The 25,019-nt window shown below is 40.5% G+C and overlaps 1 protein-coding gene and 3 non-coding genes across 4 annotated transcripts in view; 1 reads left to right on the top strand and 3 right to left on the bottom strand.

Moving 5' to 3' along the window:
- Window positions 1-14,555, top strand: part of LOC134751452 (catenin delta-2) — a 68,039-nt gene extending 53,484 nt beyond the window's left edge. The window contains exon 20 of the mRNA XM_063686860.1: window positions 4,800-14,555. Coding sequence (XP_063542930.1) covers window positions 4,800-4,928 — 129 coding nt within the window. The 3' untranslated portion in view covers window positions 4,929-14,555. The remainder of the gene's footprint in view (window positions 1-4,799) is intronic.
- Window positions 14,556-16,799: 2,244 nt separating this feature from the next.
- On the bottom strand, window positions 16,800-16,872 carry Trnak-uuu (transfer RNA lysine (anticodon UUU)). Its single transcript has one exon. It is a non-coding gene; the product is annotated as a tRNA-Lys (tRNA).
- Window positions 16,873-22,809: 5,937 nt separating this feature from the next.
- On the bottom strand, window positions 22,810-22,882 carry Trnak-uuu (transfer RNA lysine (anticodon UUU)). The gene has a single exon. It is a non-coding gene; the product is annotated as a tRNA-Lys (tRNA).
- Window positions 22,883-23,631: 749 nt separating this feature from the next.
- Window positions 23,632-23,704, bottom strand: Trnak-uuu (transfer RNA lysine (anticodon UUU)). Its single transcript has one exon. It is a non-coding gene; the product is annotated as a tRNA-Lys (tRNA).
- Window positions 23,705-25,019: the final 1,315 nt, after the last annotated feature.

The following is a 25,019-nucleotide window of genomic DNA, read 5'->3' as shown; positions in this document are numbered from 1 at the left end:
GCGCGCCGCACTCGCCCAGCAACGCCAACAGCACGCTCAGCCGGCCCATGGCCAGCACCGGCGGCACGCGCTACGAGGACCGCACCATACGGAGGCACAGAGAGGTAACACTGTCACCTCCGCTCACTCGCTAACCTCACTATAGGTGGCGGCACGCCGGTGGGCGGCGCGCCGCACTCGCCCAGCAACGCCAACAGCACGCTCAGCCGGCCCATGGCCAGCACCGGCGGCACGCGCTACGAGGACCGCACCATACGGAGGCACAGAGAGGTAACACTGTCACCTCCGCTCACTCGCTAACCTCACTATAGGTGGCGGCACGCCGGTGGGCGGCGCGCCGCACTCGCCCAGCAACGCCAACAGCACGCTCAGCCGGCCCATGGCCAGCACCGGCGGCACGCGCTACGAGGACCGCACCATACGGAGGCACAGAGAGGTAACACTGTCACCTCCGCTCACTCGCTAACCTCACTATAGGTGGCGGCACGCCGGTGGGCGGCGCGCCGCACTCGCCCAGCAACGCCAACAGCACGCTCAGCCGGCCCATGGCCAGCACCGGCGGCACGCGCTACGAGGACCGCACCATACGGAGGCACAGAGAGGTAACACTGTCACCTCCGCTCACTCGCTAACCTCACTATAGGTGGCGGCACGCCGGTGGGCGGCGCGCCGCACTCGCCCAGCAACGCCAACAGCACGCTCAGCCGGCCCATGGCCAGCACCGGCGGCACGCGCTACGAGGACCGCACCATACGGAGGCACAGAGAGGTAACACTGTCACCTCCGCTCACTCGCTAACCTCACTATAGGTGGCGGCACGCCGGTGGGCGGCGCGCCGCACTCGCCCAGCAACGCCAACAGCACGCTCAGCCGGCCCATGGCCAGCACCGGCGGCACGCGCTACGAGGACCGCACCATACGGAGGCACAGAGAGGTAACACTGTCACCTCCGCTCACTCGCTAACCTCACTATAGGTGGCGGCACGCCGGTGGGCGGCGCGCCGCACTCGCCCAGCAACGCCAACAGCACGCTCAGCCGGCCCATGGCCAGCACCGGCGGCACGCGCTACGAGGACCGCACCATACGGAGGCACAGAGAGGTAACACTGTCACCTCCGCTCACTCGCTAACCTCACTATAGGTGGCGGCACGCCGGTGGGCGGCGCGCCGCACTCGCCCAGCAACGCCAACAGCACGCTCAGCCGGCCCATGGCCAGCACCGGCGGCACGCGCTACGAGGACCGCACCATACGGAGGCACAGAGAGGTAACACTGTCACCTCCGCTCACTCGCTAACCTCACTATAGGTGGCGGCACGCCGGTGGGCGGCGCGCCGCACTCGCCCAGCAACGCCAACAGCACGCTCAGCCGGCCCATGGCCAGCACCGGCGGCACGCGCTACGAGGACCGCACCATACGGAGGCACAGAGAGGTAACACTGTCACCTCCGCTCACTCGCTAACCTCACTATAGGTGGCGGCACGCCGGTGGGCGGCGCGCCGCACTCGCCCAGCAACGCCAACAGCACGCTCAGCCGGCCCATGGCCAGCACCGGCGGCACGCGCTACGAGGACCGCACCATACGGAGGCACAGAGAGGTAACACTGTCACCTCCGCTCACTCGCTAACCTCACTATAGGTGGCGGCACGCCGGTGGGCGGCGCGCCGCACTCGCCCAGCAACGCCAACAGCACGCTCAGCCGGCCCATGGCCAGCACCGGCGGCACGCGCTACGAGGACCGCACCATACGGAGGCACAGAGAGGTAACACTGTCACCTCCGCTCACTCGCTAACCTCACTATAGGTGGCGGCACGCCGGTGGGCGGCGCGCCGCACTCGCCCAGCAACGCCAACAGCACGCTCAGCCGGCCCATGGCCAGCACCGGCGGCACGCGCTACGAGGACCGCACCATACGGAGGCACAGAGAGGTAACACTGTCACCTCCGCTCACTCGCTAACCTCACTATAGGTGGCGGCACGCCGGTGGGCGGCGCGCCGCACTCGCCCAGCAACGCCAACAGCACGCTCAGCCGGCCCATGGCCAGCACCGGCGGCACGCGCTACGAGGACCGCACCATACGGAGGCACAGAGAGGTAACACTGTCACCTCCGCTCACTCGCTAACCTCACTATAGGTGGCGGCACGCCGGTGGGCGGCGCGCCGCACTCGCCCAGCAACGCCAACAGCACGCTCAGCCGGCCCATGGCCAGCACCGGCGGCACGCGCTACGAGGACCGCACCATACGGAGGCACAGAGAGGTAACACTGTCACCTCCGCTCACTCGCTAACCTCACTATAGGTGGCGGCACGCCGGTGGGCGGCGCGCCGCACTCGCCCAGCAACGCCAACAGCACGCTCAGCCGGCCCATGGCCAGCACCGGCGGCACGCGCTACGAGGACCGCACCATACGGAGGCACAGAGAGGTAACACTGTCACCTCCGCTCACTCGCTAACCTCACTATAGGTGGCGGCACGCCGGTGGGCGGCGCGCCGCACTCGCCCAGCAACGCCAACAGCACGCTCAGCCGGCCCATGGCCAGCACCGGCGGCACGCGCTACGAGGACCGCACCATACGGAGGCACAGAGAGGTAACACTGTCACCTCCGCTCACTCGCTAACCTCACTATAGGTGGCGGCACGCCGGTGGGCGGCGCGCCGCACTCGCCCAGCAACGCCAACAGCACGCTCAGCCGGCCCATGGCCAGCACCGGCGGCACGCGCTACGAGGACCGCACCATACGGAGGCACAGAGAGGTAACACTGTCACCTCCGCTCACTCGCTAACCTCACTATAGGTGGCGGCACGCCGGTGGGCGGCGCGCCGCACTCGCCCAGCAACGCCAACAGCACGCTCAGCCGGCCCATGGCCAGCACCGGCGGCACGCGCTACGAGGACCGCACCATACGGAGGCACAGAGAGGTAACACTGTCACCTCCGCTCACTCGCTAACCTCACTATAGGTGGCGGCACGCCGGTGGGCGGCGCGCCGCACTCGCCCAGCAACGCCAACAGCACGCTCAGCCGGCCCATGGCCAGCACCGGCGGCACGCGCTACGAGGACCGCACCATACGGAGGCACAGAGAGGTAACACTGTCACCTCCGCTCACTCGCTAACCTCACTATAGGTGGCGGCACGCCGGTGGGCGGCGCGCCGCACTCGCCCAGCAACGCCAACAGCACGCTCAGCCGGCCCATGGCCAGCACCGGCGGCACGCGCTACGAGGACCGCACCATACGGAGGCACAGAGAGGTAACACTGTCACCTCCGCTCACTCGCTAACCTCACTATAGGTGGCGGCACGCCGGTGGGCGGCGCGCCGCACTCGCCCAGCAACGCCAACAGCACGCTCAGCCGGCCCATGGCCAGCACCGGCGGCACGCGCTACGAGGACCGCACCATACGGAGGCACAGAGAGGTAACACTGTCACCTCCGCTCACTAGGGTTGTCAACATTCAGGCCATTATCTTATCTGTGGGCGTATACGCAAAGGGACGTCAAGTTGTGACAACCCTAATAATTGCTCGGACAGCAATGCTGAGCCGAACCGAGCCGAGAATGCCCGAAAGGAGGAGTTTTGCACCCCTGTCAGGGCTAAGAATAGGGGACTTTTTGTCGATACCTATTCCCAATCAGGTAAGGTGGTCATTGCCCTAAAAATTAGGCGAGCCAATGGTAATCGAGCTCTAGGTAACTATTGTTTCTAGCTTCCAGCAGCTTTGAAGTAAATTTTAAGATTTGTCATTTATTTGCATTATGTTTCAATAATGACTGATATTGTAAAAATCTGTGTATTGAACTGAAATATAGTAAAATTTTCTTTTAAGCGGCGGGTAGCAGCTACGCACGCTTTGTTTTATATGCAAAATGGGTTGTGGTTCTATTGTGAATATGTTAATGCACTTGTGGAATTTGTAAGATTTGCGTATATCGTGCGTTTGATCATATGCAAGATTCTCATCGTTAACTATATTAAGTCATGTTCGACATTACATACTAATCTGCACTGACGACGCTACTGAACAATCATAGTCATAACTCATAAACTCATTAAAAGTGTAGGTAATTACATATATTTTGCTATGTTAATTATGCTATGTGTATATTCAATTAGTAATTCGTATCACAATAGTCGCAGAATATCCAGGCAGAATGTAATATTTAGTTATTTATCTCGAAGCCAACAAAATATACGTAATATCAGTAAAAATAAGTCATTAACCTTTTGGACGCCAATGATCGATATATACGCACCGTAGGTTTAACGCCAAGGACCGATTAATCGGTCATAGACCACAGAGCAACATAGACCTACATGCATGTGCATAAAGTTCAATTTCAGTTTTGACGCTTTAGTGACGTGGCGTCTGGATGACTGCTTTTGTGTTTGACACGGCGTCGAAAAGGTTAATTTAACACCAATGTACCTTTTTGTGTCAAAATAAACGGACTGCCTTTTAATGTAATTTTGTTCGGTGTTATTAGTCTTGATTTTTTTTTATGTTCATGACATTATAATATACTAAACTTATGTTAATGTGCGTGTTGCCCTTCAGGTCTTCCTTGTAATAATTATAAAATCTTTGAAGCCTATTCCTCGTTTTATCACAAGGTGCATCCACATCGCAGTTAGCTATTGTGGAGCAACACTGCAACACGGTAACATTAGGGTCTCAACAGTGTGGCATAGTCTTGCTCCACAAAAGTCAACAGCGGTGTGGAACGCTTTACTTTAGGGTAGAGCGTATAGACGCATCCACAACCTCAGTACTAACAGAACCATTACTTCCAGAACGATGACGCCCCAACGATGGACGTGAACAACTACCAAGACGGTCTCGGCATGGGCAACCCCAACGGCCGGCCCATGAACCTCCAAGGCGTCCAAGCTTCGATGCCCATGCCACCCAGCAGTCGCTAGTGCGCTCAAGATAGATCGTGGGGGTAACTCTAAAATCAACCTTAATGTGGGGTGGTAAAGTTTAAAGTGTGGCGGTTAGTGTAATGGGGAGTCGAGTAGAGAGTATCACAGACAAATTAATTATGATAGACGCTTGGGTTACCCCAACGGTCGGCCCATGAACCTCCAAGGCGTGCAGGCTTCCATGCCCATGCCGCCCAGCAGTCGATCGTTGGGGTAACTTGCTTTCACACTCTAAATTGAGCCTTCGTGCATGGTGGTAAAGTATAAAATGTAGCGGTTAGTGTAAAGGGGAGTCGGACATTTGCGGTGTTTGGGAGTTATAAAAACTTAACGGGCAACCCCAACGGCTGGCCCATGAACCTCCAAAGCGTGCAGGCGACCATGCCCATACCGTTTAGCAGTCGTTAGTGCGCTCAACTCGGATCGAATTATAATAGACGCTTGAATGGGCAACCCCAACGGCCGGCTGATGAAACGCCTAGACGTGCAGGTGCACACTAAAATCAACGTTAATGTGAGCGCGGTAAAGTTTAATGTGTGGCGCTAAATTAAAGTTGCAAGAAGGGTCCTACTGGTGGGGCTGAAAATTATAATAAGACAAATTATAATAAACGCTTGAAGTGAGGCATTTATTGAAATAATAGTAACTCTTCGTCGGTAACTGTTACGTTACTGTTAAAACTGCTGAAATAAAACTTGCTGTAACCACGATATTATTTATCTGAGTATGTTTTACACACATAACAATTTTTACTACTAACAAGGATAAAATACCATTGTATCACAAATCTTTATATTAAGTATTTGTTTTCGAGGATGCCTATCCTTACGAAGAAGTACCGATACTCCATGTAGAGACCATGCTTGTGGAGGGTCTGCCACCTCGTGACCTGAATAGAAAACTTTAATAATTAACGCCATTAGCAGGTGCTGCCCCCTACAGTTCACGCACGCTCTATTGCGCGTAGTAGGGTCTGCCATCTAGTGGCTTAAATCTAAAAATAAAGACATGACATTATGCTTCGCACCAATGAATACCTAACTTCTGTGTTGCCCCCTACACACACACACATCCACGCACCCACACACACATTCATGCACTCTTCCTATAAGGAACAAACCCACTTCTGATGTCGGCGTTGGATAAACGATCACATAGATTAATGATACTCGATGAATGCCATAGCTAAACGATACAATTGATAAAAATACAAATAATAGGAATGTAGTGAGGTTGACTGCGACACTTTCCAATTCAAATCTGACTGACGGTTCCTCTCAGGATGCCAGCCCCTTTCGAGCTGTCATCAGAATCAGCCAAGAACCAATCCAAAAGCAGCTGTTCGGGTCATTCAAATAAAAGCCACTGTATCGCAGCCAAATACACAAGCATAGACAATTTCAATACTTGACATTCCATCAAACGCAGCCCTCATAAATTCATAATAGACGGTCTGCGACATGTTGATAAACATGTTAGTATCTATGTTCGAATTCTGAACTCAACTGTACTTCTATGGTCGACTCTCGACTCCCCCTTGCACAAGTTACAATTTCTGTTCTCGCCAATATCTAACAGTATTCAAACGTAAACGATAAGTATAAATGTAGTGCCATTTTATAAAAATACAAACTTTGTTGCAGCGGTTTATTCAAGTTATTCTCACGATCTTGAAAGAATTGTAATTTATATTACATATGAGAGTATCTTGCACAAGCATTTATTGTAATTATTATAAATGCATTGAATATTATGTAGTGTTTCGCCTCTATGACCGTTTTGTTCTGTGTTTTTTTTAATCAGCGAACGTGCAATGACGCATGGTTTTACGATTATTCAATAAAATGAACCGTTGGTGTCTTTTCTAAACTATTATACCAACGTACGTTATCGAAATCATAATTCATTTTATTGATATACGTAAAATCATTTAAATCATGGAACTGTCAGAAAATATGAATATATGTAAATTACGTTTTAAAAGTCGCTTAAAGACAAACAGGTAGTATTAGGCACTGTTTTATTTGCGATAACAACTTAGAATAATAATGCCTAGAAATAAATGATGGCAACCGTAGTGAAGTTATTATTACTATGTATGACCAGGTTTTCATACATTGTACAGTCGTCATTAGACATATCGGAACGGCCAACGTGTTCAAAAATATTTGAACATGGCCTTTAAGAGCCAACAGGAGTGGTCATTTCTCCATACAAACGTACTCGACTGTTTCCTCCCTGGTTTTTGAAGCTAGAGGAATGATTTTTTCAACACAGATTAATATTGTCAATATCTGTGTCGGTGTGTTTTGCTTTTTTTGACATTTTTGTTTTTTAAGGCGCTAGAGCCCTTCAAACATGGCCAAAAATGGCCTCACTGACTATGCCGCAATGAGAGGCGTGGTATTCAAAACTGGTATCAATTAGCCAAAAAATCAAAACAGTCCGACACAGACAATTTCATAATCATTTAGATTTCCAAATTTGGTTACGATTGCTTAAGTTTTGGAGGAGGAAACAGTCGAGTACGAAACCTCGATTTTTGAGATTTTTACGCAGGATTTTTCGCCTAAGCTGCAGTTGTCCTTATCGCACTAATTTTAGGGGCGGGGTCAAGTTTCTAAATACGTACACGGACAGAAAAGTGATGGGCAATAGTCGACATTGAAAGTCGATAATCTAGTGATGTGATAAGTTATCGATAAACCATAACAAAGTCGCGATTTGCCTCTTAGTAGGCAAAGTAAGTAAAGTGAGTATGCACTTTGGCCTCAGGGGATATCGTTTAACACTATAGGTATTTATTATTCCTTGGTTCATACAAAGCTGAGCTGACGCACTAGCTACGAGATTAAGTCCTGGCTACCCCCCAAAAAGGGAGGGGAAAAGTCGGCTTCTGCGGTCCAGTTTGCCTCTATTTCTACCTATCTCTTGATATGAGATCAAATTTGGTATAAATTTTGTGTAAATTAGGGACGAATAATTTATTTTAGAAATAATAGTTTCACATTTTCATACACAAATCTGAATATACGAACGAAAAATTAAAACTATATATAATTTTTGGTCACAGATTTGCTCTTTAGAAGCAAATTGTGGTGATTTGCACTAAAAATTAATTACACAATTTAGTTTATTCATTCTTTATTTAGAAAAGTATCAGTTCTAAGTACGTATTATTATATTGCTTTATATTTTACAATTTTCACTATTATTCAAAAATTTATTTTAAACAAAGTATTAATTTTATTAAAACTTTTGTGACGTGATCTGATGAAAGGGGCTCCACGAGGCGAAATACTTTTTACGCCAATTATTTTCTTTTTTTTTAATTTACAACAAAGACGAAAGTTCGAAAAAAATGTGGTTACTTAATAATTGCCTAACTTGTTGAAAAAATTACTTTACATAATATCAATTTATAACCGTAGTATATTCCATGATATGTTTTAAATACAACATATTATTTCCTAATTTTTAAAAGAATATTTAATACCTTTAAAATAATATCTGTCTGTCTGTCTGTCAATCTGCCTGTCCGTCTGTCACCAGGCTGTATCTCGTGAACCGTGATAGCTAAAAAGTTGCAATATTTACGGATGATGTATTTCTGTTGCCGCTATAACAACAAATACTAAAAACAGAATAAAATATTTTTTTAAGTGGGGCTCCAAACAACAAACGGGATTTTTTGCCGTTTTTTGCGTAATGGTACGGAACCGACTCGCACTTGGCCGTTTTTTGTTAATAGCTTTGAACTTTTTTTATGTGGGAATAAACGCTTCGAGTACATTTTTCTAGACATCATTCTGAATCCAATGAGGTATCATACGTATTTTTAGGAGTTAGTATCTCTATTAGTGGCAGCCGTACAAGCCCAATTTCAAAGAAAAACCGCAAATCGATGTACAGGTTAGCCGTTTGGCACACGCATACTAAGAGGTCAAAACAAAATTTTTGACCCGCAGTTTCTAAAAAAAATCCCTTAGGAGGGGTATGCTGAAACATTTTTTTTGTATGAAAAAAAAAAAACATATTTTTTTTTCCAAAAACCTATCGTGTGTGGTATCATACGAAAGGGCTTTTTGAGGCGATTCTAAAATTATACCACATCATTACATTTTAGCCATTTTTTTGTAAATTAAAACAAATAGAATTTCAAAACACACCAAGTTTGGGGTCAAGTTAAAAGGTTAAGTAGAACTGTGTCACTTTGTATTGAAAAAAAAAAAAAAAACTAAATAAATTTTTAATTGCTTTTTTGGGGTTACATATGAGGATATCACGTATCATTTGTACAAAAAAAATCAGCCATATCGTATCTGGAGGAGCCCAAACTTGGTATGTTTTGAAAATTCTTTTTCTTTCAATTTAAGAAAAAACCGGCCAAGTGCGAATCGGAATCGGGCGCCGAGGGTTCCGTACATTACACAATTTAAACAATGTATTTTTATGTGAAACGTGAGTGAAAGGTAAATTGCGGTTTACGATTTATAACGTATTAAAAAAAAACTACTAACTAGATCTCGTTCAAACCAGTTCTCGGTAAAAGTTGGCAAGGTAATGTACATCATATATTTTTTCAGTTTTATCATTCTCTTATTTTAGAAGTTAGAGGGGGGGTTACACATTTTACCACTTTGGAAGTGTCTCTCGGTCTCGCGCAAACTATTCAGTTTAGAAAAAAAATATATGAGAAACCTCAATATCATTTTTGAAGACCTATCCATAGATACCACACACGTATGGGTTTGATGAAAAAAAAAATTTTTGGGTTTCAGTTCTAAGTATGGGGAACCCCTAAAATTTTTTTTTTCCTATTTTTGAGTGAAAATCTTAATGCGGTTCACAGAATACATCTACTTACCAAGTTTCAACAGTTCTTATAGTTTCGGAAAGAAGTGGCTGTGACATACGGACGGACGACAGACAGACAGACAAGACGAATCCATAAGGGTTCCGTTTTTTGCCATTTGGCTACGGAACCCTAAAAATGGCTAAAATGCAATGATGTGGTATATTTTCAGAATCGCTTCAAAAAGCCCTTTCGTATGATAGATGAGAAGTATACGATAGGTTTAAAAAAAAGTTTTTTTTTATACAAAAAAAGGTTTCAGCACTCCCCTCCTAAGGGATTTTTTTTTAGGAACTGCGGGTCAAAATTTTTGTTTTGACTAGTATATACGTGTACCAAACGGCTAACCTGTACATCGATTTGCGGTTTTTTTATGCGAACAGCTTACACTATTTTTTTCACCACCTTGAACCTTTTGTAGACTAGACTATTGTCCCAAAATATTGGGCGACGACCGGTCGTCTGGCCTAGGAGGTAGTGACCCTGCCTGTGAAGCCGATGGTCCTGGGTTCGATGATATGATATGATGAGCACAGATATTTGTTCCTGAGTCATGGGTGTTTTCTATTTGTATTTAAGTATTTATACCTATATATTATGTATATCGTTGTCTGAGTACCCATAACACAAGCCTCCTTGGGCTTACCGTGGGACTTAGTCAATCTGTGTAAGAATGTCCTATAATTATATATATTGATTTAATATTTATTATTATTTATTTATTTATTGGGTTTCATATTTATTCCGATCAGAATTAGGAGCTCTTCAATTTATACCTATTTTTATCAAAATCTGACACATAAATAAAAAAACGGACCATCAATAAAACTGTATAATTAATTACATCAAAGTAAGAAATATCACATGTCACATGTTTCTTTATTATGATAATTTTATCTAACCTGAGGCTTTCTTTTTTTCTATTCAACGGAGCCGGAGAGCGGCAAATTTGTTTTTCAAGACGCTTGCTCGAAAAGATCTTATTTCATGCAGGTGTACTGAAGGGAAAAGACCTATATTTTTCCCGAGGGAGTTATAGCTTTCTTTTTTAATTAGGTATGTCACTAATTCATACGAACCAAGTAAGTTATAAGTAAAATACTTTGTTTAAAATCAAGGTATAAGGGAGTTTTACTTTTAAAATACTCACGACTATAATTTAATATTTTTGTTTATCATATTTAAAAATATTTAATTGGATTAATTTAACAGCCGTTATCTTGTATGTTTTTATACAACAATGTTTTCTTGTATGTCCATGTTGTGTTATGTTTTTTTACTATTCTGTAACTCGAAATGTTAATTAGATTGCAGGTTGTAGAAGGATATTGAATTTAGTTACTAAAAACGCGAGCGGCGTGAGGCCGGCGAGGAGCGCAAATAACGTGCGCGTCGGTGTGCGTGCACCACACACACTGGGATAGTCCCTCGGTACGCGGTACCGCCCCCGTCAGCGCGACGACGATATTCTCTTTCAAATCTCAAAATTGAGTTTGGTCTCGGCTCCTGTTGGCTCTTAACGTCTTGATAATAGATGTGCTCAGATATTTGGGAACAGCTTGGCCGCTCATCGGAGCGGATCCAAACACGGAGCGGAACAAAGCAAAAAATCGGGAGGCCGAAGGCCGACCCCAGCGTAGGGCCGAAGGCCCGGAACCTTCACCCCGACTCCGCGTGCAACCTCCAGTAATTTAAAGTGAGGCCGAAGGGCGAGTTGCGGGAGTGTAGTGATTCCAAGCGTTCTACCAAATGAAATGTAGCCACGGTAGACAGCTTCTGCGGTATAAAAACGTTCTGAAGCGCCATTTTAAAGCTTGCTACATCCCCGCTGTGAGTTGGATGGATCAGATATATCGATATCTCATGGTGAATGTACCTCGCTCAGAATGTGATGGTCTTATTTAGACTTCACTTTTTAACAGGATGCTATGGGACTAGGTTTCTAGCCGTTATTATTCTAAGCACATAATTCACGATGGCCTAAGTAAGATAGCGCCGTTTTTTATGAGATCATGTCAATTCCCCATGTATATAGTCGTGCCATTGGATGTTGTGTAAACTCAGGGTTTTCATGTAGCTGTTGTGTTTTTTCTATTGGGGCCGTGAACGGACTAGAGATAAGTCCTTTCAACCGTTAGGTAAGATTTATTTTAAAGGCGGATATTAATATACAAATACGTATTTAATATTGGAATATGAATTGCTATTCCTACTTTGTGTTGTTTTTGGAGAAAATATTTTTTCCTAGTATGACAAAACTTGGCAGCTGTAAGGGTAAAATAACCTCGTTTATGCAGCTTCAAAACATTAAATATTAGACAAAATTGTAATCCACATTTCAATATTAAACGCGTATTAAAAACTACATAAATGAATATAATATACATAACATGAACGTATTATGAAAATTATACAACAAACATTCAATTATTACCATAGATAAATAAATACTAATAAGCGGAAAGTACTGCAAAAGATTGTCATTGCTAGCGCTTGACAAAAGCGTAATACATAATGTCGTACAGCGCCATCTGCTGTCAAATTTGCGACAACAATACTTTACGAGTTTTAGTATTCTTTTGTCTGTTTTAACCAAAATCGGTCATGTCCACCTTAGTCCTTACAACACCGAATAGTGACTATAAATAGGTTTTTTGTAATATTTTGTATCCATTCCACAACCTAAGAGTAATTGTAATATAGGTGTCTATTGTCCTATGATATACTTAAGGATTATCCGTCTTAACGTAGCGATATAGGCGTACGATGTTGTGTAAGCTTCGAAATAAATTGGTAGCCTGATTTTAACCGAAGAATTGTAACAAGGCTTAACTGTTATAGAAAAACTTTATTTATACTCTGGGCCTCGTCAATTTTAAACCTAACTAAAAATGTTTCAAATGCTAAGTCAAAAATGTTAACAATTGAGTCACATAAAAATGTATTGAATGATATCAGAGCCATCTAGTGAAGCTAATCAGATGCCACCTCTTACTGCTACTTGCGTCGAAAGTTTAGTCTTACTCGTATCTGTTTCCCGAAGGTAAAGTTGCCTAAAGTTTTTCTATAACATTAAGTTGTGGCAAGTTTAGTTCAAATAGTATTAATTCGCTGCGGAACATTCTGGCTCTCTTACTGTTATTATAAGATTTAAAAACAATCTTTCGTATTCTATTATTCAGAGTAGAATCAGAATGCTACCAGCGACAAACAATCCGAAGCTCTCCATTATTATGACAATTATAGTAAAATAACATAAAATGCAATTTATTTTGATATTAAGAGATAATTTTAATGTGCTCGAAGCATTCGTAACTCGTAAGAACCACCCCACCCTAGCGTCTCCCGAGCGTCTGCGTCTAATCAACTCTATGGCTGCTGCTCGACGCAACGTTGGCGCAACTGCGCAGCGACACCATTTTCCATAGCGCTGACTAGACGACGACGCTCAAAAGACGACGCTAGTGTGGGGTGGCCCAGAGGCGAGCTTCTCTTAGTTATTTCGAGAGAAAATGCTTTAAAACTTTCGGTTGACTTCCCTCCGTCTATGGTGTTAGTTTTATCTATATAGCATTTAACTATTTATTTTTCATTAATAATTAAACTAGGATTATTTTAGTTAATCATAGGCCATAAATTTAAGAGATTTTTGTGAGAACTTTTTTCTTTTTCTATAAAAAAATCACATATTTGCACAATAATGCATTTCTACGTCTCCTGAGACAACCACATGACTGACTGGTACAAAACTACCCTCATCCAGTGCATTATATGTTTTAAGTACCCATGTATGTAAGTGTTTTTGTATATTTTTATTATAAATGTAAGTGAATGTACAACGTTTCTTTTTCATCATTACAATACACTTGCCAGGGCAACATAGCTTCTATGAAGCTTGAATTATGATCATTTCTACTTTTTATACTTTCTTTCTAACTAGATGTAAGGATAAATATTTAATCGACAAGATACTTCATTAAATTTTGATGGTATTTAGTTTTAAGGGCATTGTCCAATTTTACATTATTTAAATAGTGCCCTAACTTTTTATAACTTATATCAAAACGTATGTCACTAATCTATATTTGACATAATGGCGGCATGGTCAAATCGCAACGTAATTTTAAGTTATCTCGGACAGCTTCCATTGTAGATATCATTGAAGATGATTTATAATTTTAATGGAATAATGTATACTTGGAATAAACCACCCTAAGTAGGGCTTGTTGTATAGATCACTTATATTTTTTTAACTAGGTTTCCCAGCTGTAGAAGATTAGTTCTTGTTATCACTTTCACTTTGCAGAAGATCTCTATAAGTTTATATAGTATTTTTAGGTCATTGTAGTTTCACCTTTAGAACTTTGCAAGCGGATTTATGAGGGCAAATATTGTCTTATCCTAACCGTTTTGACTTTACCGCATCAAGAAATGTCCGTGCGCATAGATTCTAATGGAGTTCTATCTAGTGTTACACCACGAAGAAAATATATTAAAATGTCTATGGTCAACCATAGATATAGAGTTGTTGGAACAGTAATACTCGATTATTTATATTTTATTTAAAAAATTATATTGAAAATTATTTAAAGAGTGCAGTCTTCGTTTGTCGTTGCGACGTAGCTGATAGTGAATGATAGTTTCTCTTATGTCATGTTGTACGTAGATTTTAATAGAAAATATTTGTCTTATATAAAGATACATTATGATTGAAAATAATTATTATATTATACACAATTCACAGAGAATTAAATGAATGATTTTTTTATGTTTTTGTTTTTTTCTTTTTTGTTTCCTTTTGTTTCCTTATTTTACTCGTATGATATCGATTGAATAAGCCATTTATAGAAGGCCTATAGTATAAGTTACTACCACAAAATTGTGGATATTTGTATGGCTGCAATTACAATTATATTTCATACAATTTGTTTGGTAAATAATCGAATAAAAGGATTTGCGAACCACTAAACAAGACTCATATAAGGAATTAAGATTTGGAAATCTTTACCATACATTTAATTATCACAAATTTTAGTATTTTTTCGTTATATTTACTTTCTTTTTAATTTTTGACTGTGTATCGGTAATTGGGTACTAGAAAAAATGTTGTAGCTATTAATTAATAGTATTATTAGTACGAAGTTTTGTATCTGTTGAAGCGTATTCAAAAATTGAATATTTGGAACAAACCGACCACATTCGGTGTATATACTTTAAGTAAAAAAATCCTAACTGTATGAATGCTCACATTTTCTATTTATCTGTAGTATTTGAGTAATCAGTTGAATTTATAGGTGTAATAGTTTTAAAGAGTTATATGGTAAGGTACGTAGGCGACGACGCACGTTTTTATTGGTGATATAATTCTTTTTTACTAATGATATTTAACGAACACTATATGTAATTGTTGCGGCGTGTTCTCATGTTACTTACTCCACGACAGTATTATCCAGTAATCCCATGTACCAACGTTGCTAATACACTTAACTACATTTAAATTAGTTGTTTCATTTAGTAATTTTTAAATTTATTATTATTAGTTACAATAATAACTATTTATTTCATTTACCGTTAACCAATACCGGTATTATTACGTTCCATTTCGTTCTTTGGTTTATTATTTCATTTTTAATGGGACAATCTAATAATACGAAGTTGTTACCTAAATAATACATGATTCAGTCCTAAGTAAAGAGCATAAAATAATTGAAAAATTATGGGGCTATTTCGGGGTTACCAAGCCTTGCCATTAACCTCTTGTCTGTCTGTGTATGATAAGGATCCGTGCGTGGCAATTTAAATCTATTGTTTTAATATCAAGGTCACTTTTCAATGATCAAATTTGACAGGCGGCATACGAGGGGTTAAAATCGTTTAATTCCTTAAGAGCCCATCAACGTGCTCACTAGCGCCACTGCTAAATAATTGTGATTATTAAAATTTAACAATAGATATTTAAAAAAGGGGGCCGCTACGTACGTACGTTTTAAGTTATTCTACAAACATGTAAGTTATGTAACGAGTTTTTTTTGGTTATTTGAGATTATACCTTTTATTATTATTTTATATTAGTTATATTACATTAACTGGTAGATATTGCTTTTGGCATTACGTCCGCCTTTTTGTACGATAAGTTTTCCTTTTGTGCAATAAAATTTTAAATTAAATAAATTTTCCTATTCCTTTCTTATACAAATACATAAGTCAAAATGACAGATAAAAATCTAACGATTCTAGCTAATTCAGGCCAGTAACGCGTTTATGAATAGTTTATGAATAACGCCGTATGTATCAAAGAGTAAGTATAGTTTGTCAAAGGACTGTCTCATTTCAAACAGTGGCGTAGCTAGGCGTGGGCGAAGTGGGCCGTCGCCCGCGTCCTCGCGCCCCTAGGGGGGCCTCGCACAAGGCCCCTTCGGGCACAGTGAAAGAAAAGGGCCTCGCTGATGCGATTTCGCCCACGGCTAGATTAGTTTATGCTACGCCATTGATTTCAAACAATACATAGACAGTGATAATCGTACTATCTTTGTCTTACACTAGTACTAGCACCCAAAAAGAAAGGTTGAGTATAGTTTTTTTTTGTTCTTATTTACCGACAATTTGGTTTGTTGACCAAATGCCTCTTTTAAATATTTTGAATAAGTTACAAATGCCAAATTAAGTTAGCGGTTAAGAGGAAAGGGGACGGCCGCTTCTCCATACAAACGTAGTCGCCATTTTCCTCTCTGAATATTGACATTATGGAAAATATTTTTCATACAGATTTCATACACATTTTTAAATGCTTCTAACTTTTATAATAATTAAAAATTCGAAAAAAATCAGACGTAGGGGCATAGCTGTAGCAAAATGCACAAAATGTGGCACAAATTGTGTCAAAATATTTTCAATAATAATGTCCAGCGAGGAAAATGGGGGACTACGTTTGTACGAAAAGACGATTTCGCGCGGGTCCTCTACTTTCCGTCTTAACGTTATTCTGAGTAATATTCAATCGATACAAAAATACCGCCCGAACAGGGACTTGAACCCTGGACCCTTGGATTAAAAGTCCAATGCTCTACCGACTGAGCTATCCGGGCATGTTGAATCGTGTCCAAATTCTTTATTGCCTTCCACCATAAAATACGTAAGCGGGCTAACGATTGCATCACGAATACGTAATATAAAAGCAATTGGGTCGTTTCAGCGCCGATAAGAATAGCTTGAAGGATAATTTATGCTCAACCGTAAAAAAAAAATCGCCCACCGAGGGTTCCGTACTTTTTAGTATTTGTTGTTATAGCGGCAACAGAAATACATCTGTGAAAATTTCAACTGTCTAGCTATCACGGTTCATGAGATACAGCCTGGTGACAGACAGACGGACAGTGGAGTCTTAGTGATAGGGTCCCGTTTTTACCCTTTGGGTACGGAACCCTAAAAACCTGTTTTATTCGAATTTCAAACTTATGTCACCGTTACATTTGCGTTACATAAGAGATTGTAAAGATGTGTCTAGTTAGTATAATGAGAATATCACGCCTTAGGGAATGTAATGTTTTGTTACATTGTAAAGTTAATGCATATAGGCAGTCGGTAACACCTTAGTCCAATAACCTAAGTAGACCAGTCAATGGAGGTCAAAATGAGATAACGATTAACTCAAGTTTATGACTGGACTTATCGTGATTTAAATTATTTCTCGAAGAATTTTATTTACTCATATATCTATCCTATCCTATAAGTCCAATAACCTATCTGTTTTTAGGGAAGGTATAGGTGCATATTCCCATCGGGTGAAGCATGAAGTGAAATGTCTTAAGCTAATTTTACACCGACTTCAATATAAAGCGACACTTCCCGTCGTCATAAAATTCATATTTTCATAGAAATTTAGCATTGATGATGGCACGGCTACACTTTGTCATTGTAAATGCAACGCAGAGTTAGCTTGGTCCAACTCTAAATGGCTTAAAATGTTGCATATACTTACGACGTTTTCATAGATTACGAAAATCTCTAAGTCCAAAAAATGGATGGGGGTTTTAAGGGTATCATTTATTATTGACTGGACTATAACCCACGGTTTTATGGGGGTCTGGCATGGGGCATTACTGCCACTCGTGTTGAGTTACTATAATGATCGGTAAGTAGATACAGCTGGTAACAACGACGGTTTATGGTAGACACTAAAACGTATGATTCACTACTAAGTGGTTAATGATTTAATTACATATTAAAGATGCGGCGAATCTCATAGCTTGTTTTTTTTATAATTAAACTTTTTTTTTTATATTAAATGACTAGGTTTATCCGGAGAATAAGTAATAGATGTTAATTTAACAGGTAAAGTTAAACCTAGAAATAAAATAAAACACACAAACTATAAAATATACTTACCTACAAAAACGAACGCAATTAAACTAGTTAAAGTAAACCCCTGGCAATATTATAATAGCCAGAGATAAAACCTATGAACCTACACAAGTATCTACATTCGCTGGCGTTACACAATACAAGCGGTCACATTTTACATAAAAAATGCAAAGCGTGATGTAAAGCTGAGTTTTGGTGTATTATTTGGAGTCCTTAGACTTAAGAGGAATGTATCATGATCGGTAAGTAGGTAGATACAGCTGGTAACAAGTGTAACAACGGAACCTCCTGGCTATGCTAAAGTGAATGATTCACTACTGTGGTTAATGATTTAATTACATATATATTAAAGACGCGGCGAATCCACTATTCGCATGTTTTTTAAATTTAAATACCCCGTCAATAATAGTGTCGTCCGAGATAAAACCACGTGAAAACCACAGATCTAGATATTCTAGATCCAGAATGATGCTTATGCTTAAAAAAATTGAAGTGTGCAAAAGGGAAGCCATATATTACCTACCTGTGTGAAGTATTCATGTGTGGGAAAGAGACGGGCAACAAATTCAAAAACGTGACCACTCTTGAGTCTTCATAGCGGCCGTTGACGGCCGCTTTAAGACGAAAGTAGAGGACCCGCGTGAAATCGCCTTTTCATACAAACGTAGTCCTCATTGTCCTCTCTGGAACATAGGTAATAATTTTTGTGGAGAACGTTTTTTTCAGGGGCGTAACTAGAGGTTGTGGCGCCTGGGGCAGTCACCAAATTTGCGCCCCCTGACGACTGACAAAAGTTTCCCTGCTGCTGCCTTTTGCCCATTTTAGCGCCCCCTCTTGGATGGCGCCCGGGGCACTTGCCCCCCCCCCCCCCAGCCCCCCCTAGCTACGCCACTGTTTTTTTTTGCTCTAGGTATTCGGTGCGACCGAGGTTTGAACTCATGATTTTTGACCACCAGCACATGCGAAAGATTACATTCAAGTACCTACCTAATTAAGTATGTATTTCGAATTTGAATATCGAGAAAATATGCTTATTTAGCTACTAAGAAGTAAAATGTGTTGTATATTTTTCGTGCAAACAATACTCATCTCAAATCAACACTTCTTATGCGCACCAAATAAAACTACTTAAGTACTTCATGTACTTAAGTAGTTTCGTAGTGCATTTTATTCAAGAATAAAATGAACTACGTAAAACACCAGGCGCTGTTACCTGGGACCTGTAATAGTTAAGTATAAGTATAAATGCGAGGCATTGTATGTATTTTAATTAAGTCGACAGTTTTTACGCCTAAATAATATCAAGAATGTTTTTCATCCTTTCCCATTTTAAGCACGCTTGACGTCTTAAACGTCGTGCAACTTAAGTTAGCCGAAAAACTAATAGATGCAACGATATTTTCACCCCAAGTGAAGCGGGCTTAACGAACACAGTCGACATAATGCCAATCAGCAAGCGATCACACAGAATAGTTACCTATTCGTTAGAACTTTTAAAGATGTCTGATTGTTAATAAATAGTTCAAGTTCCTTATTTGCAATCATGTTGTACAATAGGTATTTAATAAGCGAGATGTTCAATAAGCGTAAGTTAATATTTATTGATAGAAATAACAAAACTAAATTAAAACTAATCACTAAATAAAACCTAAATATATCTAGAAAATGTGGCCCCTTTGGCATGCTGCCGATAAATAAGAGTTGTTCATAAGTTTATAACATTCGAACACCTTTATTATCTATCTTTGTAGGTATTGTTGGTAGGTACAACGCAGCGAATTTTATCGCCGCTAATCTATGGGAACACTTCCTCAGGGTTAAACCTGTTATTACAATTTTGATAAATAATTACTTAAATAAACCATGGGGTTTCGTCAGGCTAAAGTCTTTTAAATCGCTTCTTCTCTATGTGTCACTTTTTTTTATATGTTCCCCGGGATTTCATTTTATGGAAATCGCAAAGAATAGAAAACTTCCGTCTGTGTCCGCTTCGAATTTAATCGCGATTTTAGAAATGTTATTCCTTCAAGCCGGACACAATAGTCCCACACTGTTCTAACACTATCAACTGCGCCAAAAGTCCTTAGGAGCCATTTTAAGCATTTTGTTATTTTTTGCGGCGATAAATAACAGCTAGGAGGCGAGTTGAGCGGTTGAATTAATTTCCCGAACAATCTTAGCTGGCGCGCATTTCCTATATTCATCTTTCGCTTTTAACACTTGCTTGGAATAAAAGAAATTTATTTTTGTGGAATTAATTTACCGTTATGTTTGGATAATGCAAATAGGAATGTCTGATGGAATAATTACAAAAAAATGCTTACGTTGAGTCTTCGAGACAGAAAGATCTGCATATTATAGAGAACCTAAGGTAGAAGAGAGTAAAAAATATCGTCTTGATGTCTGTTTAATTTGATCAATTAGATGGGACTGCCAAATTGAATTCTACCAACGAAATGTATAGAATGTGCTCAGTATACATACGTACCTCAAATAGCATTTATGTATAAATTATTACCTAAGTATGTGAAGTCGATGTTATTCAGTCAACTGCGATCGTCAGATTTTTTCATACAGGGACCATAGGATAACCTTAACCCATTAGCGCCTACAAGTAACACCCACTTTTGGGAACCCACCATTTTTCTAATGCTGTTAAAATGGAATCAAACGCTTTAACCCAGGTGCAATGGGCGCTAATGGGTTAAGTGGACCTACCCCGTAACCCTACTTTTGGTTACCTTTTTTTGCCGAAATAAGAAGGGGTGACGTTTAACCTTCCATATGTGTGGTGGTTAAAAACCGGGGATTCAATCAAATGCAAAAAGATGACTTTAAAATATCACTATGGTTAATTACGAGTTACACTTCGGCAGTGAAGGTGTTAAAACAGGATCCTTGTCATTATTATACACAGGCAAGAGGTTAACAAGGTTAAAAGATTACCCTTTTATTTATTACGTACCTATAGTAACTATAGTTGTTCAAGCAAATCTTGGCAGTAGAAAAGGCGGCAAATTTTAAAAATGTAAGCGCGAAGGGAAGAAGAAGGGGAAGGGAAGGTGTAGGGGTATCATCCCATAGAAAATTTGATTTCACGACTTTTTCCACTGACAAGATTTGCTTGGCCAACTTTTCGTACTATCTTTTTATGCAAAAGGACTGTAATAACTAAGTAAATTGAATAACAGTGCCTCGACTGCCAACAATATCGCCAAAGTAAATCATTGCCCCAACATTAACCAAGTCCAATTCATATTATATTGTAATTTCATAGTTACGGACTTAATAGACAACTAATTTAGTCCCTCGGGCCTGTAGGAAGGACATAAATATGGCCGGGGCATGTTTATGGCACTACAAGTAAAGTAGCAACTATCGCCCTTGAGGGCTTCCTCGATAAACTATATATTATATTTATTAAGTACAGTGAAGTGAAAAAATATGGGTGTAGACAACTTACTCAAAAATATGTCCCATAGTTCTTAATTCGCTGACATAAGAGCTATGGGACACATTTTTGAGTAGATTTATGCACCTATATTTTTACACCTGACTGTACTAATAGTATAGTACAGTTCTTTAAATTGAGATAGTTCGCTGGTCAAGGATCTTACATTAAAACTGGACTTTGCTACTTCATAGTTCTACTACGCCTACTGATGTACCACCGAAAAGTTTCTAAAATTGCGAAATTTCCACGTGGAAAACTTTCGGAAATTTCTCATATTTTTGTACGGGGATTTAAATTTTCCATTTCCAAAATGATTTCTTTGTTTACTGTGATATTTTCCCGATATTTCCGAAAGCCTTTCCAACTTTTCGAATACTTTCCGCAACTTTCACATCAGTACCCCTAGTGTAAATTTCATTCGACGTGACGTGACGTACCTACACTTTTCTCTTAAGTGTCTTTATATGGGATTTTGAGTTTCCAAAAGGTCCCGCTTGGCGCGCTGTTCAAAATCCCATAAAAAAATAACGCAAACGCGAAGGCTCGTCACGCTATCGAATGAAGTTAGAGGTTCTGTAACCACACCTCAGTAAACTTAGTGTAAAAAAAGAAAATTAAATACTTAGTCGGGCAATTTTCATTGGCTAATTTTCAATCAATCAATCAACTACATTGTATCAAGTATCAATGATGTAGTAATGACTGTATTAACTGTGCTGCCCGCATATTTATACCAACGTTTCTTTCAGTCATTACCGACAGGTTATCTTACAAAATTATCGTTTTTAGGGTTCCGTACCCAAAGGGTAAAAACGGGACCCTATTACTAAGACTCCGCTGTCCGTCTGTCTGTCTGTCCGTCTGTCTGTCTGTCACCAGGCTGTAATAGTAAAAAAAAAAACAAAAGTAACAATAAGAATACTCCTTAACACATTCGCAGACACGAATGCGCATTCGCGTAGTTGTAAGGGTTCCGTACCCAAAGGGTAAAAACGGGACCCTATTACTAAGACTCCGCTGTCCGTCCGTCCGTCTGTCTCCAGGCTGTATCTCATGAACCGTAATAGTTAGACAGTTGAAATTTTCACAGATGATGTGTTTCTGTTGCAGCTATAGCAACAAATAATAAAAAGTACGGAACCCTCGGTGCGCGAGTCCGACTCGCACTTGGCCGGTTTTTTTTTGTTTATTGATAAACCAAAATAGACGCCCGGACAGGGACTTGAACCCTGGACCCTTGGATTAAAAGTCCAATGCTCTACCGACTGAGCTATCCGGGCTCTTGCATAAAGTGGTAAAATTGTATACAAAATCATAAAGATGTTTTTATATGTGCGTCACAAATTGTGCGCACGACACGACTCACACGACACAATAGAAGAGGATTGGACTGTTTTACAACATGCATGAAATAAAGCACTATAAGATTATTAGAGAAACGTAGGCATCAGTTATTTTTAGACACAATTTCCATTTAAAACCCCGTATAAAACAATAAAGAGTAGGTAATTCGATCGTGACGTCACATGCGTGCGTTTTATATAAATTCCATAGTAGCAAATCGTTTTGACCGTTCGAACCATAGACATAGTATTTATATAGTCTCAATGCATAGTATAATACAAGTAGTTACACACACACACACACACACACACACACACACACACACACACACACACACACACACACACACACACACACACACACACACACACACACACACACACACACACACACACACACACACACACACACACACGCACACGCACACGTACACGCACACACACACTGGTACCGATGTTTAAACAAATTAACCTGTATTTAATTTGGGTAGTTAATATAAGTAATAAGGGATTCAAATACTAATACATCATAATAATGCTATTAACACAACAAAAAAGAGGAGAGGCATCATATCTCAGCTACTTATCCTGTTGCTGACTGTACTTAAAGTGCATTCACAGTATTCACACTGGCACCACAACGTGGCATTTTTGACACACATTATACTTTGGCTATCAAAAATAATCGCCCGGACAGGGACTTGAACCCTGGACCCTTGGATTAAAAGTCCAATGCTCTACCGACTGAGCTATCCGGGCTCTTGTATGTTAAGCAAAACAATTACGTATATACAAAAATTATCATTTATATAATGCTCCAATTGAATAAAAGTGCAAAAATATACGATTTTGATTCTTATTCACAAAACAATAAGTTCTATAACGCGAGAGAGACTCATAACAAATCTAAAATTTGATTACAAAATTCAGGCCTTGAAGCAAAACCTTATTGTACAAAACACTTGTTTTCACACAATTTTACTGTGTAATAAGCTGGTAAAATATAAACAATACATTTGGTTATGCTGTCGTAAAATGGCTGGATTTAATTATACTTAACATGAAATAAAACTATGAAAACGGATTATATCGCGTATATTGAATTTATAATAAATTCAATATACGCGATATAATCCGTTTTCATAGTTTTATTTCATGAGTAACTATCGCGGTAACCGAAGACAATATTATATACTTAACATTTTTAATATTTACATTATCATTTGTTAATCATTCGGTAGATACTACCTACTGTATTAAATTCGACCTAATTTTGGGCAATTACTTATTTGTGCTAATAGTAGTATTCTTGAGCTATTAGAAAGGGTTTATCGCCGTAAATCAATAATCAATAGGGTTAACAATTAGAAATTAAATTCCAAACCAATATCATTCACAGTGTACCTAGTATATATAGTAACATAAGTTTTGTTGTGCTTCCTATTTATGGTGCTAAAAATAAAAATTCAAGTTACTTATTTTTAAATGTTGGTGAGTTTGAGGAACAGCCTCCCGGTATATATTATACCTGTCCGTGTCGTACACAGAAACGGCTAAATGAAATGTGTGAGTATTCGTAGATATCATTTAATAGTTTTCTCGTTAGAATGTACGGCTTTAAGATAACACGCGTGTACTCGTAAGCTTACAAGACTGACCCTAATTGAAAAGAACCAAGTAACTGTAGAGGGCTTACGCTTTGTACTTTAGGATTGTGGCCATAACATATCAGTTACAATGCCTTGACTCTAAACCTTACCTTAATTTACTTGTTTAATGTTTCATTTATTTATTATTTATTTTTGGTAAACCTAATTCAAATTTTCTGTAGAACTAGGGGGCGATTTTTTAATTTCGATCGCTCGAAGTCGTCACTCGAAATCGAAAATCGGAGGAAGACGGCGAAATGCTAATTTTTCAAATACGAGCGTATTGACCACTCGTTTTCAATTCTAATAGTAGAATTTAAATGCCTATTATAGTAGTGGAGATATTATTGACCGAAATACACGAAATCAACACTATAAATAGCTTATTTGAGAATGTTGGTTACTTATGCTATTAAAACAGCTAT

Source organism: Cydia strobilella, chromosome 22 (assembly GCF_947568885.1).
Source record: "Cydia strobilella chromosome 22, ilCydStro3.1, whole genome shotgun sequence".
Lineage (NCBI taxonomy): Eukaryota > Metazoa > Arthropoda > Insecta > Lepidoptera > Tortricidae > Cydia > Cydia strobilella.
The sequence above is the reverse complement of the archived record's forward strand: the minus strand, read 5'-3'. Positions and strand labels throughout refer to the sequence as shown.